We start from the raw sequence: 14,415 nt of genomic DNA, 5'->3' as shown, positions 1-14,415 counted from the left end.
TATCATTTAGGCAATTAAAATAATCACCAGCAGTCTCTTCCTAGAATCAATTCTTCCTTTTTTCCAAAAATGTGTTAAGACACCGAGCAATGGGCTCACAAAAATATGTTAAGGAAGGCAAGGAGGGAGGGAAGAAAAGGAAAGAAAAAAGTCAGACAGAGAAGGAAAAGAACATCGTTTTCCAAAATTAACAAACAGAAGCAAAGCAGATAATATACATCCCTCTAACTGTCATCAGGTTAGTTAAAAAATGTATTGTCAATTAAACATAAGGCTAGTGTATAATAGTAAATCAGCAAAGAAAGTTGTTTCCCTTTGTAATTGGGAAGCATTCATACACTGGTATTACAAATAAAAACCAAACCTGCTTATTACTGTCCTGACACTCAGGGTGAATCTCTGAGCCATCTGTGTTGAAAAATATCAGATCAACAGCATGCCAATCTTTAGATGACCAGGACCGTAAAAAACTTCCTGGGTAATCAAATCAAGTAAAGTAAATGTCTAAATTTTAACATCTTTGTTTTGAATTTTATTCTATTACATTCAAAAAGATGAAATACCAATCCAATGACCTCTCAAGTTTGGTCACACAATAGTGTGATGTCATTCACCATCTTCATATAGCAACCAAGGAGATGGTTACTACACCATGACCCAGACATGATCCAGAAACATACTTGGACTGGGTTCTATTGAGGATGCATTCCTTCCAGACTCGATGGACCATGTGATTGTGGAGTTTTGGAGGAATCTTCCCCGATCTCTTTGGACTGTGCATAGTTATCATGCCCCCATCTTGGGAACCTAGGTGACTGGCAGCACTCTGCATACCTCCACTCTCCCCTAGAAAAGACAATTTGGAATGTTAGAATTTTCTGAAAAGGTTTCCTATTACCTAGACTTTTATCTTATTTAATATAAATATACTTTTTAATTGCTGACACTCACATTCATGTAACTTTGCCCCTACTCTCTGGCAATAACACCATCTGTAGCTCTAAGTAAAATTTGTGTCAGGATGGCTTTTTCCCCCTGGCACTGTATTTATACATCACAATATTAAAGAGGCAAACATGCATTGATTGTTTTTTATTTTTAAACCCAACACAATAAATAATTTTCAAGGCAAAACAAACAGTAGAGGGAGCTTTATGCTCATCTAGCTAAATGGCTATAAAACAACAGCACACAGTGCCCTGAGTACAAGGAACTGAATGGCACAAAGCTTTTAACAAGGTCAAATTTCAAATTTGTGTGTAGAACTATTTGTCCTCATGCCTGACACTATTTACAAAAGCTTAGTACTAAAACACTGAAAGAGGTTATCTTGACATTTTATATCAGGGGAGTAAAAATTCACTGGTTTCTCTCTAATAAATCCACTTATAGTTTTTCCAACTACGGTTGATATGTAATCCAGTTCTTTCAACTATGTCCACTATGATTACTGATGATACTGGTTGTTGTTTATGACTTTTTACTATTTATATCTCATACAAGACAAATACTAAAGTCAATTTCCAATAGTATTTAATACATTCTGATTCAATTACTTTGATTTATTTAATAAATATATTGTTGGTTGTTGGTTTTATTCTCCACAGAACTGTGATACAAAACATCTTAGCCAAAACAGTCAATTTAAGCACTCTGGAAAATCTCCACTCCTATCTGGAAAATAAAGAAACAACTTTATAACACAAACTGGATATTCTTGGTACCAATGAAACACAATCATTATACGGGCTGAATGGTTACGCTTACCTCTATTTTTTAAAAAAGCAAAATAACAACAACAGAAAACACACACACACACACAAACTAAATGCTTACATGCTAAGGAATTGAAGCTTTCTTGTCCCCCACAAAAGTACTGTTTTATTACAAATGAGATAAATGAAAGAAGATAAGAAATTTGTCTTTCATTGCTACCTTTTATTTTAAAAGTTCCCTAACTTGGCTCATGGTGCAAATGAATTCATTTCAATTTTACAATAATAGGTTTTCAAATGCCTATTCTAGAACTAGGCAAACTGAAGAAATAAACTGAAGTAGATAACAGAGACTTCTCCCCAAAACAATCTACATTAGAGCTAAAGAGATCACATGCCCACGGTACCATAAGGAAATAATTTATAACCAAAAAAAGCAGAGGATAGGGGAAAACAAGCCAGAGAGACTTTTCTGATTAAAATTAGGTTAACACTTTTCAGTAGCACTTAATGATTGAACTAAAATGTGGGTGATATCTTACAAGGAATTAAATAAGGTTTGTTACTCCAAGTTATTAAATGCATGTTAAATGTTGTTACTCCCTATTACCTCTATATATCAAACAGAAGAGGCACATGTATGTACCTATCCAGATAAAGCATGAGTGATTTCACTAAAACTATTTGTCCTTCTAAGTCCCCCTGCTAATCTAGAAAAATCCTGGCCATTTTACGGGGCACTTTGTCCAGTACCTAGAAAAACATTGCAATGTCAGTCATTGCAGTCAAAAACATTGCAATGTTCAATGTCAGTCAACTACAGAATGTCAAGGCTGATCAGGATTCTCTCTGATGCAGCGCTATGAGTTCTAGGCTGTAATTCAGCATCCTATGATGTGAAAATTCGGGCATGTTGGTTTCACTACAAGGATACCGGCAGCTTTTACTTAGTTTTGTTTGTTTGTTTGTTTGTTTTAGGGAAGGAGGCAGCATCAGGCAATTTATTTATCCAAGGCCTCGGGTAATACCATACATAGAGTTAAGGAGGAAGGAAGCTGAAAATCTATAGTTCAACATGAGAAGTCCATGTTGAAACCTACCATAAACAAAACCTCTCGTTTTTCCATTTTGAAATTTAGAGTTCTGAACTGATCAGAGGTCAAGACATCATGTACCCAGCAGGCCTTCAATTTTACACTGAATACAAATTTCACTAACTATTAGGCAAAAAAAAACCAAAAACAACAAAAAACAGATAAACAAAAACTGATAACTTGTAGTACAATTGTTAAAAATCCAAACTGTGATATGAATTTAAAACTTTTCAAAATGCTGATAATTCTAGTTAACATTACTATGTCTGTCTTCTCTATGATGATTACTATAAAAGACTATAAAAGTACTTTTTATTTTTCAGTTTAAAGTAGTTTTAATAAAAATTGGTTGATGACATATCCTTTTACAAGGGGTCATCCAAATTCTCTGCTCTACCATATTACAGATGGATGTAGACTTTTTGTACCATCTCAGCAACTACATAGCTTTTAAAAACGAAGACTGTGTTGTCCAGTTCTATGTCTCCCACATTATATTTGAGTAATTCTTTCCAGGTAACAATAAAGTACATTGAAAGTGGAGTTTTGAGTACTGCTTTCAATTTTTTAAACTACCACTTATTTACTGTTTTTTTGTCGTTTACAAAAGCACTTTCAGGTATATTACCTAATAGGTAAAACAATCATATATAGTATGTATTTAACAGAAAAGGAAATAGATTCATAAAAAGTATGAGAATTAAATAAGGTCATTAGGTGTGTTCAATCACAAAGTCTACGCTTTTCCACAATATGTTCCTTAACCATGAGCATTTTACTGAATGCCTGTGTGCCAAGCACCATGCTAGAGACTTCAAAATACTGTCTTATAAAATCCACAAGAAAATTACCATGTTAAGTATGTACCATGCTCGATAGTTGATTTTCAAAGTTAAGCAGCCAAGACTTTATTTACTCTGATTTCCTGCCAACCTGGCCCACATTAAATGCCTATAAATAATCTCATTTCAGCTCAAGTATGATGAGTATCCTCTCCTTAGTGACCAGATTTCCAATTAAAATGAGGTCAACTACAACAACAAAAAAGTTAATACAGGAAATACACTACTCAACAAAGAAGGCAAAAATGCTCCCAATTTAAACAATTTCCAAATTTTTCCATGAAGGAAGACTGTTCAAACTGTCAAAATTTTTCCATGTAATTAATATTTATTATTAATGCAGACAGATTACTGACAGGACAAAGTATTTATTCAGAGCTCCTGGGTGCTAGTCTAGTTTTATAATATAATAGGGAAAAAATTTTCCAAGACTTGTCACTGGCTGGCAATGGCCATTGGGCAAAGGCTTCAGTCATTCTCTAGTTTAGTATTCTCAATTTGTTTAAAAATTTTAGAAAAGCAACCTGCATTTTGTCTATAGTCTCTCTGTGTGTAAAAATACATACATAAAGGGACAGATGTGTGTTCAGAACTTAAGAGAAACAACTGAATTGTCCAAATAGAATAAAGACTAAAATGGGCACAATTAAAATGCTGAAGTACATAAATTCTTTTCTTTAAAATTTTCCTTCCCCATTTTATAAAATCCTCAAGTTACCCTAGTACCTCCATCTCTTCTACCATGAATGAATGTCTCAATGTTTTCTTACATCTGTTCCATGGCAGGGGGACTACGTGATTTTGCGGATCTCTTCCACCCCAGACACTCCAGGATCATACTCACCTACTATAGCCTGTTCTGGAGAGGTGGGAGGGGTCAGAGGCATCCCGCAGTTGCTAGGGTCCTTCACACTACCAAGCCCCTGCTGACCAACTGTAATGTGGCCTCCACCACTGGCAACACTCTGAGGAACTGGGATGTCATTCTGAGAGATCAAAACAAAAGCTGAAGGGTAAACCATCCGAACACCACCTGTAAGAAAAGAGAACAGTAAGAGAACCAGGCCCGTGAAAGAGTTCACATCAGACTGCCAACTTCATTACTCCAGGGGTCAGAGTCAGAGCTTAAAGGTGAAAATGAGATGACTGTGAAGTTTTGCTGAAACTGATAAATTTCATTCTTTCATAAGTTAATAGCTGTTTAAACATGTGTTCTAACACGACGATAATGGCATTTGGAATACAGGGACCACTGATGCTTCAGGCAAGGTAACTACTCAGCACATACCCCTGTGTCAAGAGAATTTTTTAAAAAGATGGGAAAATCATGGAGATTGTTTCTGATGAATCTGAATGATTATCTTTTTTTAAATTAAGGAAGATGAAGAAGATGGAATAAAGCTCTTCAGGCAAAATATTTTCTCTTACCAACAATTACTTCGACTGCTACAGGGAAATCATCATCATATCCCAACTCCTCTTCCTCTTTCAATTCCTCTTTCTTTTTTAGCACCATCGGATAGAAATACTGCCATTCCTCGATCAACTTACGAGTAGCTGGGTCTGACATCTTGTATGCTTGGCCTGTTAGCGTCCCATTTAAGCCATAAGGACTTACTAGTACTACAGAGGGGAGGAAAAACATACTACACATTAGAGAAATAATTCCTACTTAATTGCAACACTACAGATGTAGTAATTTTACCTTAAAGCATATCATCACTTAATGTATATTGCTCTTTATTTCCTAACTCCTGTTAAAGAATGATTTTTAAAAATTTCTTATTATTTACATGCCTCTCAATTCACATTGATTTTTGAAGGAAATCAAATGGGGATAGTATTACATGGTCAGACAACTATATCAACACACAATATATAAACTATTCATACATTAAAGCATATACATATCTGTTTAATAATAGCTTGTACAATGTAAACACTGAATCTCCCATAACAGAAGAAAACCATTCAGTACACACACCCTAAAACCTGCTTAGAACTTGAATACACTTGGCCTGGCACACTGGCTCACTCCTGTAATCCCAGCACTCTGGGAGGCCAAGGCAGGAGGATCCCTGGAGGCCAGGAGTTTGAGACCAGCCTGGGCAACACAATGAGACCCTGTGTCCATAAAAAGTAAAAAAAAGTTAAAAATTAAAAAAAAAAAAAACTTGAATGCTCTTCCTATGGTTCCCAAGACTCCCTACATATCTATAGTAATCAAAGAATAATATATAAATAAAATTTCTAATAGCAGAAAAGTCTTAATGTGCAAAGCTTGAAGCATCATGCTTAGTTATAATTTCAGCTATAATTATTTTAGAAGTCTGTTAATGAAACAACTCTAAGTAAAATTTAGTTTAACTCAAAGTAAAGGACTCAACATCCTCTATCTTCTTTCAGTATTTGACCTTGATGTCATTTGCACTGAGTGAGACACAAAAATATAGTTAACATGATACTGTGAATAACCCAGCCTGTTCTTAGCCTTGGGGTATTTCAACCTTCCAAATAATACTATTCTGGGGATAAAGGTCGCTTTTTCTCAATCTTAATTTAAAAAAAAAAAAATCTCAGCATAGTCATTAAATGGGATGTCCTTTTTTGTTGATGTTTTTTTTAAACAGCTAGATGATATGTCACATCAATCCAGAGAGAGAGATATAGACATCTCATATTTCTTGGAGTCTTTCTGCTATTTTTCAATGACCCAAATGGGATAAAAATACTGACTCCAACCAACACAGTTAATCAAGGGTAATTTTTTTTGCATTAATACTTCTAGGAAATTCCCACATTAATTTGGATAATTATGTACATGATAATTTTCTATAGGCCAGCACTTGCCCTAAGTATCTACCTACTCCAAACCAATCATGAAAATAAGATGGATAATATCCCACAAATGTCTTCTATGACTTCAGGTATTAGTGGCAAAGCAGTAAGATTTAAAATAAATGGTCTATAAGGACCTGGTATTTGTAGTATTATTTTTCCCAACTTTGAAGGTTAGAAAGTTAGTTCATGACTAGTGATGCCTTCTATTATTACCACAAATAAATGCTTTGATTTTCAATGATAAAATCTAAGATAAAGTCAAATGGTTCTTAGCACTTTAAACCTCAAGGAAACAGTATTTAAATAATTCTTAGAATCCACAATATGCACACACTATACAACTAGTGAGAGTACAGCTTAAAATGTGTTGCAAGGAGGAAAGGGCAGGGGTGGGGGGAATTTGAGGTAATAATTAGGACACAGTTAAATGAGGATTCAATGTTCTTTTTTACCTCAAAAAGAAAAAAAAACTTAATTATCTTTAGGGCAAGAAGCAGATGCTTCCATCAAATTAAATCAGAAGAGTTTATAGAAAACCAAAAACAATCATAAATAAAATGGAGGCTAAACACTCATATAACAGGCTATCAGACTAAGTAAAATATTTTAGTCGAGTCTAAAATAGCCATCGGTGGCCTGTTAGGAACCCAGGCTGCAGAGCTCTGCCTCCTCCGCCACCCCTCCATCCCGGCCTCGGAAACATTGTCTTCCATGAAACTTAGGAACCAGGACATACCAGTGAGAGAAGCTTCATGGGTATTTACAGCCACTCCCCATTGTCTGCATCACCACCTGACCTCCACCTCCCACCCCAACACCCCTGACACCCCAGGTGGAAAAACTGTCTTCCATGAAACCAATCCGTGGTACCAAAAAAGTCTGGGACCATGGTATTAAAATATTAGTGCTTTTAAAAATTATATTCTGTGTGATATACTACTATTTCAACCAGACATCTCTAGTAATGATATATTAAACCAAATTCTAAAAAAATATTTTTTTCCATACGGTTCAACTTAATATTATAACACTGTAAAACTGTTATTCACAAAAGATTCTGAATTCCAAAGGCAAAACAAAGATTTAGAATGCTCAGATTAAAAGGATATGATTTTGGTGATATCTAGGTGGTAGAGCTGATAATTAATGAAAATATGAAGGTACTAAGTTAAATTATAATCAAATACCTATTGCTAATTTGGTCTATAATTAAAAGAAAATAATAGAGATATTAATATCACTGAAGAAACTACATAAACTACAAAACTCTAGATATTTGATTTTGGCTGAAATTTAAAATACTAAGTGTATAGTAATCTTTTGTAAGCCCTCACATTTTTGAAATCTTATTAACAAACACAATAAAAACCTTTAATTTATAAAATTTGTGAATGACTCATTAGATTATATTTTTCAAACACTTATCAATCTTCTTTCATTCTGAAGGAAATTCTCTACATTTTTATGCTTCAATACAACTATGCATAAGACCATGTTATATATGTGATAGGCTTCAGTAAAAAACTACCAAGCTATTACTACTTAATTGTGAAATGGTAGTCTTTCCTTTTTTCTTTAAAAATTGACCCTTATGCTTAACTATAAAATATTCATTTAAGGGCGCAGTGGCTCACACCTGTTATCCCAGCACTTTGGGAGGCTGAGGGGGGAGGATCATTTCAAGCCAGGAGTCTGAGACCAGCCTGGACAACATAGCAAGACCCCATCTCTACAAAAAATAGAAAGATTAACTGGGTGTGGTGGCATGTGCCTGTAGTCCCAGCTACTCGGGAGGCTGAGGCGGAAAATTGCTTGAGCCCTGGAGTTTGAGGTTGCAAGGAGCTATGACGATGCCACTGCACTATGACCCAGGCAAGAGTGAGAACCTAGCTCAAAAAAAAAAAAAAAAGGTCCATTTAAGACAATGTCTCATGCTGCAAAACTTTACTGGACGAGGTAGCTATCCACTCAGTGATGGTGGATGGGTAGAGAGCACGAACATCCCACTTACTTACCTTGAAATGGTGCAGGTGAAGACTGAGCCATGTGTATATGCTCCTCATTGATCAAATAAATTGGCTGGTGTTGGGCAATCTCCACACTTGTACATACATTACTTTCTCCATGAAGAAAGAATGTGAAAGCACAAGACAAATGTTCACTAAAAAAGAAGAAATTAGAAACTCGACTTTATATTTTTGTTGGAAATAGGTGCTAAAAACAGAAACTACAGATTATATACAGCTCTACTTTATCAACCATCCTGTAAGGCTGACCTCTATTTGATTGTGGACAAAACATAAACTTCTAGTTCGTTGTTGAAAAACTAAATTAAAGCTGCAGATAAATCTGAAAAATTAGATATGTTACATTCTGAACTTTTGGAAGTTATTGTGTAGAATGCTTCCAATTTCATTTGTGTAAAATCTAAGTCCTATGCCAGCTATAATAAATACTTGAGAACAGAGAAAGAATTCTAACATTTTTCTACCTTCTCATGGCAAGCACCCAAAAATGTATAAAGTCAAATAAATGAGGAAACATTTAAAAGACTTATTAAGAAAAGGTGGCTTATGAACAAGATCAAAAGGCAATCCCTAAGTGGATTCTGAACTGGCTTGTCACTGATTCTGGGAACAAACACAAATAGTTTTGCTTATGTTTGATATAATACAACATCAAATTTATAAGCTTACAACATTACAAAAAGGTTAAAATTGTTTATCTAAAAATAGCAATTAAGGACACTGTTGTATATATATTCCCAATAATACAACTGTGAAGGTAATATAAGTCTCCAAATAGTCTGCTAATCTATTATATTTAATTTTTACAACTTACTTCTGATTGAAACATTTTATTGAAGGATTCCACTTTTCCTTTTTACAAACAACCAGCTAAAAACTGATAAAAATGAAGTATTGTGGAGAAAAATAATTTCAACATCACTACAATGGTACATTCTTTCCAAGTTGTTAACTTTGGCCCTAAGCTAGCATAGCACATTTCTCAAAACAGCTCATAAGAACATTTGCCTGATGAAGCAAAATCACTTGTACTAAACAAGGCCAGGTAACCACCAATTAAAAAGTTATCTCTAAGATATTGCTTCTTTTCAAAACTTCTCAAAAATATTATAAAATGCATTTTGATTACTGCTCAAAAAATTAAATTTTGTTTCAAGTATAAAATTATAATACTTTAAGGAAAAACTGAAATAAAAATGATAAAAAATGTTACTCTATCACACACTGAAGCATATATATTCTTCTTTGACAAGTATGTTGAGATACCCTAACATTTTGTGTTTTAATAGAATGTGATGTTTCATCAATAGGAAACAGCAAGTCTTGGTATTTGGGTATTTAGTAAATGCAAGATAATGACTACAATTTTATAAAAATTTTGCAAATGTAAAAAAAATATTAACATCATACTTGTAAGTTTCAAGTTCACAAAGAGGAAAAACACACATAATTTAAACATATGCAAGTATGCAACCATGTCAATAGTAAAAACGTGCTATTCTTTATTTATGAAAATGACAGTAGAATCACATCATCCTTAACATATAACATTATGCCTGGCACATAACAAGACCAAAACATAGTTCTGCTGATTGTAGATTGGCTAATTTTTCAACTGTAAATTTCAGCTGAGAGGTGTGAGTTGATTCACCCCTAGTCATGCCTACTACCCCATGTAGTCAACAGCTTATTTATAAGAAGCTGGTGGGAGCTGTAGATGTGGACAATGGCCACAGAATATGTTCACTATTCCACTGATTCCCAACTGTGCATGAGAACAAGTACAACCAACATTCTTCTTATCAACTCGTAAGTCCAAAGAATGGTGCAAGGTGCCTGAAACGACACTGAATAAAACATGGTCCCTGCCCTCGAGGAGTATATACACTAGCAAGAGATTGATATGAAAGCACGTGAGTAAAATAAAGCTAGGCATATATACAGAAATAGAAATTAAAACAAAAGGCCACAGAAAGGCTAAGGTGTAGTGATTTCTTAAATTTGGAATATACAAATGCTTCACAGAGACGAGAACAAATGAAAATATTTGGTTTCGCTTGAGAAATACTCATTCATGTCTTTTGTCCACTTTTAATTAGATTATTTATTTTTTATTATTGAATTATTCACATTCCTTATATATTCTGAATATTAATCCTTTGTATTATTTACAAACATCTTCTCCCATTCTGCGGGTTCTTTATTCTGTTGTTTCCTTTGCTGCGCAGAAACTTTTTAGTTTGATGTAATCCTATTTGTCTCATTTAGTTTTCATTACCTGTGCTTTTAAGGTTTTACCCCCCAAAACATCTTTGCCCAGGCCAATGTCAAGAAGCATTTCCCCTGTTTTCTTCTAGTTGTTTCATACTTTTGGGTCTTACATTTAAACCTTTAATCCATTTTGAGTTATTTTTGTTCAGAGTGAGAAACAGGGTTCTAGTTTCATTGTTCTGCATGGGATATCCAATTTGCCTAACATCATTTATTGAAAAGACTACCCTTTCCCCAGTGTGTTCTTGGCACTTTGTGAAAAATCAGTTGGCTGTAGATGTATGAATTTTTTTCTGGGCTCTCTACTCTGTACCATTGGACTATGTGTCTGTTTTTGTGCCAGCACCATGCTGTTTTGGTCATTACAGCTTTGTAGTATATTTTGAAGTCAGGTAGTTTGATGCCCTGAGCTTTGTTCTCAAACCCTCCCCCTGAAAAAACCAAACAAACAAAAAAGTACAAATGGCCAACAGGTATATGAAAAAATGCTCAACAACAATAATCATCAGGGAAATACAAATCAAAACCACGGTGAGATATCACCTCACTCCAGTTAGAACGGCTATTATCAAAAAGACAACAGATAAGTGTTGGCAAGGATATAGAGAAAAGGGAATCCTTACACAATATTGGTAATTAACCAACATGGAATGTAAATTAGAGCCATTATGGAAAATGGTTCTTCAAAAAAATTAAAAGTAGAATTACTATATGATCCACAATCCCACTGTTGCATCTATATCCAAAGGAAATGAAATCAGTGTGGGAAAGAGATATGTGCACTCTCATGTTTACTTGCAGCACTATTCATAATAGCTAACATATGGAATCAGCCTAAGCATCCACAACAGATGAATGGAGAGAGAAAATGTGTAATATATATACAATGGAATCCTATTCAGTTATAAAAAAAAAAAAAATGAGGCCTCATCATTTATGACAACATGGATGAACCTGGAGGATGTTATGTTAAGTGAAATAAGCCAGACACAGAAAGACACTGAATGATCTCACTCATATGTGGAATCTTAAAAAAGTGGATCTTATAGAAGTAGGGTAGAATATTGGTCACCAGAGGCTGAGGAGTGGGAAGGATGAAGAGAAGTTAGTCAACAGAAACAAAGTTACAGGTAGGAAGAATAAGATCTGGTACTCTACTGCACAGCAGGTTCACTGTAGTTAATAATAATGTATTGTGTATCTCAAAATAGCTAGAGAAGAGGATTTTGTTGTTCCCATCACAAAGAAATGATAAATGTTTGAGGTGATGGACTTGTTAATTACCCTGATTTGATCATTACACTATACAGGTATGCAACATCACATTGTACTGCAGAAATATGTACAATCATTATAGGTCCATTTAAAATAAAATCAATCTTTAAAAAAAGAAAAAATAGGGTTTCAATAGTAGAAAGCAGAAAAGAAAGAGAGCATGAAGCAAGGAGCAGACCCAGTTAAGAGCAGGAAATAATTTGGAAAAATTAATCAGAGGAATGGAGGTACATGATTGGAAAAGGGTCTGAAAAAGAAATCAGAGGCCACACCACTAGAGACAACAAAGAGACTCATATGTACAAAACAACAGAGAGCCAATTTAAGGTTTGGATTAAGAAAATCAGGTGAATCTAAAGAATCATTATAAAAATTTCAAAATAGTATTCACTTCAAAGAACTGAGACGCATAACCTACTTTTTTATGTTGATAACTTTAAACATAAAATGTCTTTTTAAAAGAGACAATTAAAACAAGATAAGAAAAATAGTAAGTTATTTATAAATATAGTAAATAAATATAATAGAGGCCACCAGTTAACTACACTATTTTTGGCAAATTACTTCATGTCTCTGATAGTAGCTTCCTCACATGTAAAACCAAGTGTTGGCACAGAGTGCTGGGCCCCCAGAGGCTCCAATTAAGGAACCCAGAGCAATGATTTCTACCTTAGATCAATGGCTGCCTTCACCCTTATACAACATCAACATGATCACATACCATAACTCAAACCAGTCCCTGTATCAATTCTACTATCTCCCCTACTGCTGTAGGTCAGAAGATACAGTCAAATGAATACACAGAACCAAAAACACTGCAAGGTCACTCAAACTAAAACTGGAGCCTCACCCCTGTTCTCTTAGGGCACTCCACTTGAGAAGTATGCCAGGCCTTCTCAACTGTGTTAATTCTCCCCTTTCTACTCAGTAAATCAGCTCTGATTTAGGTAATTCTTCATATGACCTCTTTCTCACCTTAAACACCTCTGCAGTCAAACTTATCTGACCCTTCCCTAGAGTGTTATATATTTCTTTTTCTCTGGAAACGTACTCCCGTACATATCTCACCCATTCATGAATAATCTTTATTTCCTCCTCTATTTTCCTTAGGTAACCTTGAAATACCTCCTCTTGACCACAATATCCCCTTTTGTCTTTCTCTAATGACTAACACCAAATAACCAACACAGAAATGATTAAAAATAACAGTAATGTTAATATGAATATCACTAAATAACCCAGATGTAGATAAAAATAAATAACTTTAATAAGCATTATAAAACAAATAAAGTACTAAGATAGAAAATAATGGGAGGTGGATCTATTTTAGAAAGGGATTGGTCAAAGAAAAACATATCTGCAAAAGGAGAGGTGGGGGGGTGATGAGGAGCAAGGCATTTAAACTGAGGTTTGAATCATAAGGAAGAGGAAAGTGGCAAAGACCACTCCAAAGGAGAGAAAATCGTATGGGCAAAGGTATGGAATTGAAGAGAGTCTGCCCTTCTAAAGGACATTTTTAGAAGGCAAGGTGGCTACATCATTGTGAAAATAAAGACAACTAGTAAAAGATGAAGTTGAAAAGACAGTGTATGAAAAAAATAAACTAATGAAAAGGCACAGATTATCAGAGTGGCTGAAAAATTAAAATAAATCCACCTACATACTGCTCACCAAACAAATGCAAAGTAAAATCTTACCAAACGAATGAAAATGCCAAATGAATCCTAACAAAAATAAAGCTGGTATAGAAATAACAATAAATAAAACTTATTAAAATATTTTAAACTTAAGTTCATCATTCTACAATAATAGAGGAATTCAACAAGAAATTTAAACAGTCATGAACATGTATGTACACATCCACATGGCATACAATACAGCTTATATAGAGAGAAAAAAATTAGACTACCAGGAGAAACTGATAAATTGAAACTTAATAAAGATTTTAATATATTTGTCTCAGCATTTAATAGAATAAGCAAATTATTAAGAATATAAAAAATAAAATTGACAAAATATATAAATTTCAGTATATATGTTGGCTTTCCATAAATAGATAACCCTATTCTCTTTCCAAGAACACATGGAAGAACTGCAAAAATTAAATGGATAATAGGACACAGACAAGTTTTAAATTTCAAAGAATTGATGACATCATACAGACTACAAATTCTTTAACAACAGTGCAATTTAGTTAGAAATCAGGTTTTTTAAAGGTTAAAGTAAAATCCTTTTGTTTGACAACTTAAACATATACTCCACTCCCTAACTAAATCATGGATTACAGAAGAAATCATAACAGAAATCACAAAATATTTAAACTCGAATGACAACAAAAATAACACTTGTC

At 34.2% G+C, this 14,415-nt stretch overlaps 1 protein-coding gene across 2 annotated transcripts in view; it reads right to left on the bottom strand.

The window, feature by feature from the left end:
• MED13L (mediator complex subunit 13L) overlaps positions 1-14,415 on the bottom strand; it is a 264,709-nt gene that overhangs the window by 54,460 nt on the left and 195,834 nt on the right. For both annotated transcript variants that reach the window (XM_045535049.1, XM_045535051.1), the window contains 4 exons: positions 8,508-8,653; positions 5,080-5,274; positions 4,496-4,684; positions 681-846 (listed from right to left, as the gene is read on the bottom strand). In XM_045535049.1, the coding sequence (XP_045391005.1) occupies positions 681-846; positions 4,496-4,684; positions 5,080-5,274; positions 8,508-8,653 (696 nt within the window). The remainder of the gene's footprint in view (positions 1-680; positions 847-4,495; positions 4,685-5,079; positions 5,275-8,507; positions 8,654-14,415) is intronic.

Source organism: Lemur catta, chromosome 21, assembly GCF_020740605.2.
Source record: "Lemur catta isolate mLemCat1 chromosome 21, mLemCat1.pri, whole genome shotgun sequence".
In the NCBI taxonomy this organism is placed as follows: domain Eukaryota; kingdom Metazoa; phylum Chordata; class Mammalia; order Primates; family Lemuridae; genus Lemur; species Lemur catta.
Note: the sequence above shows the minus strand (reverse complement) of the source record. Positions and strands in the feature narration are given on the sequence as shown.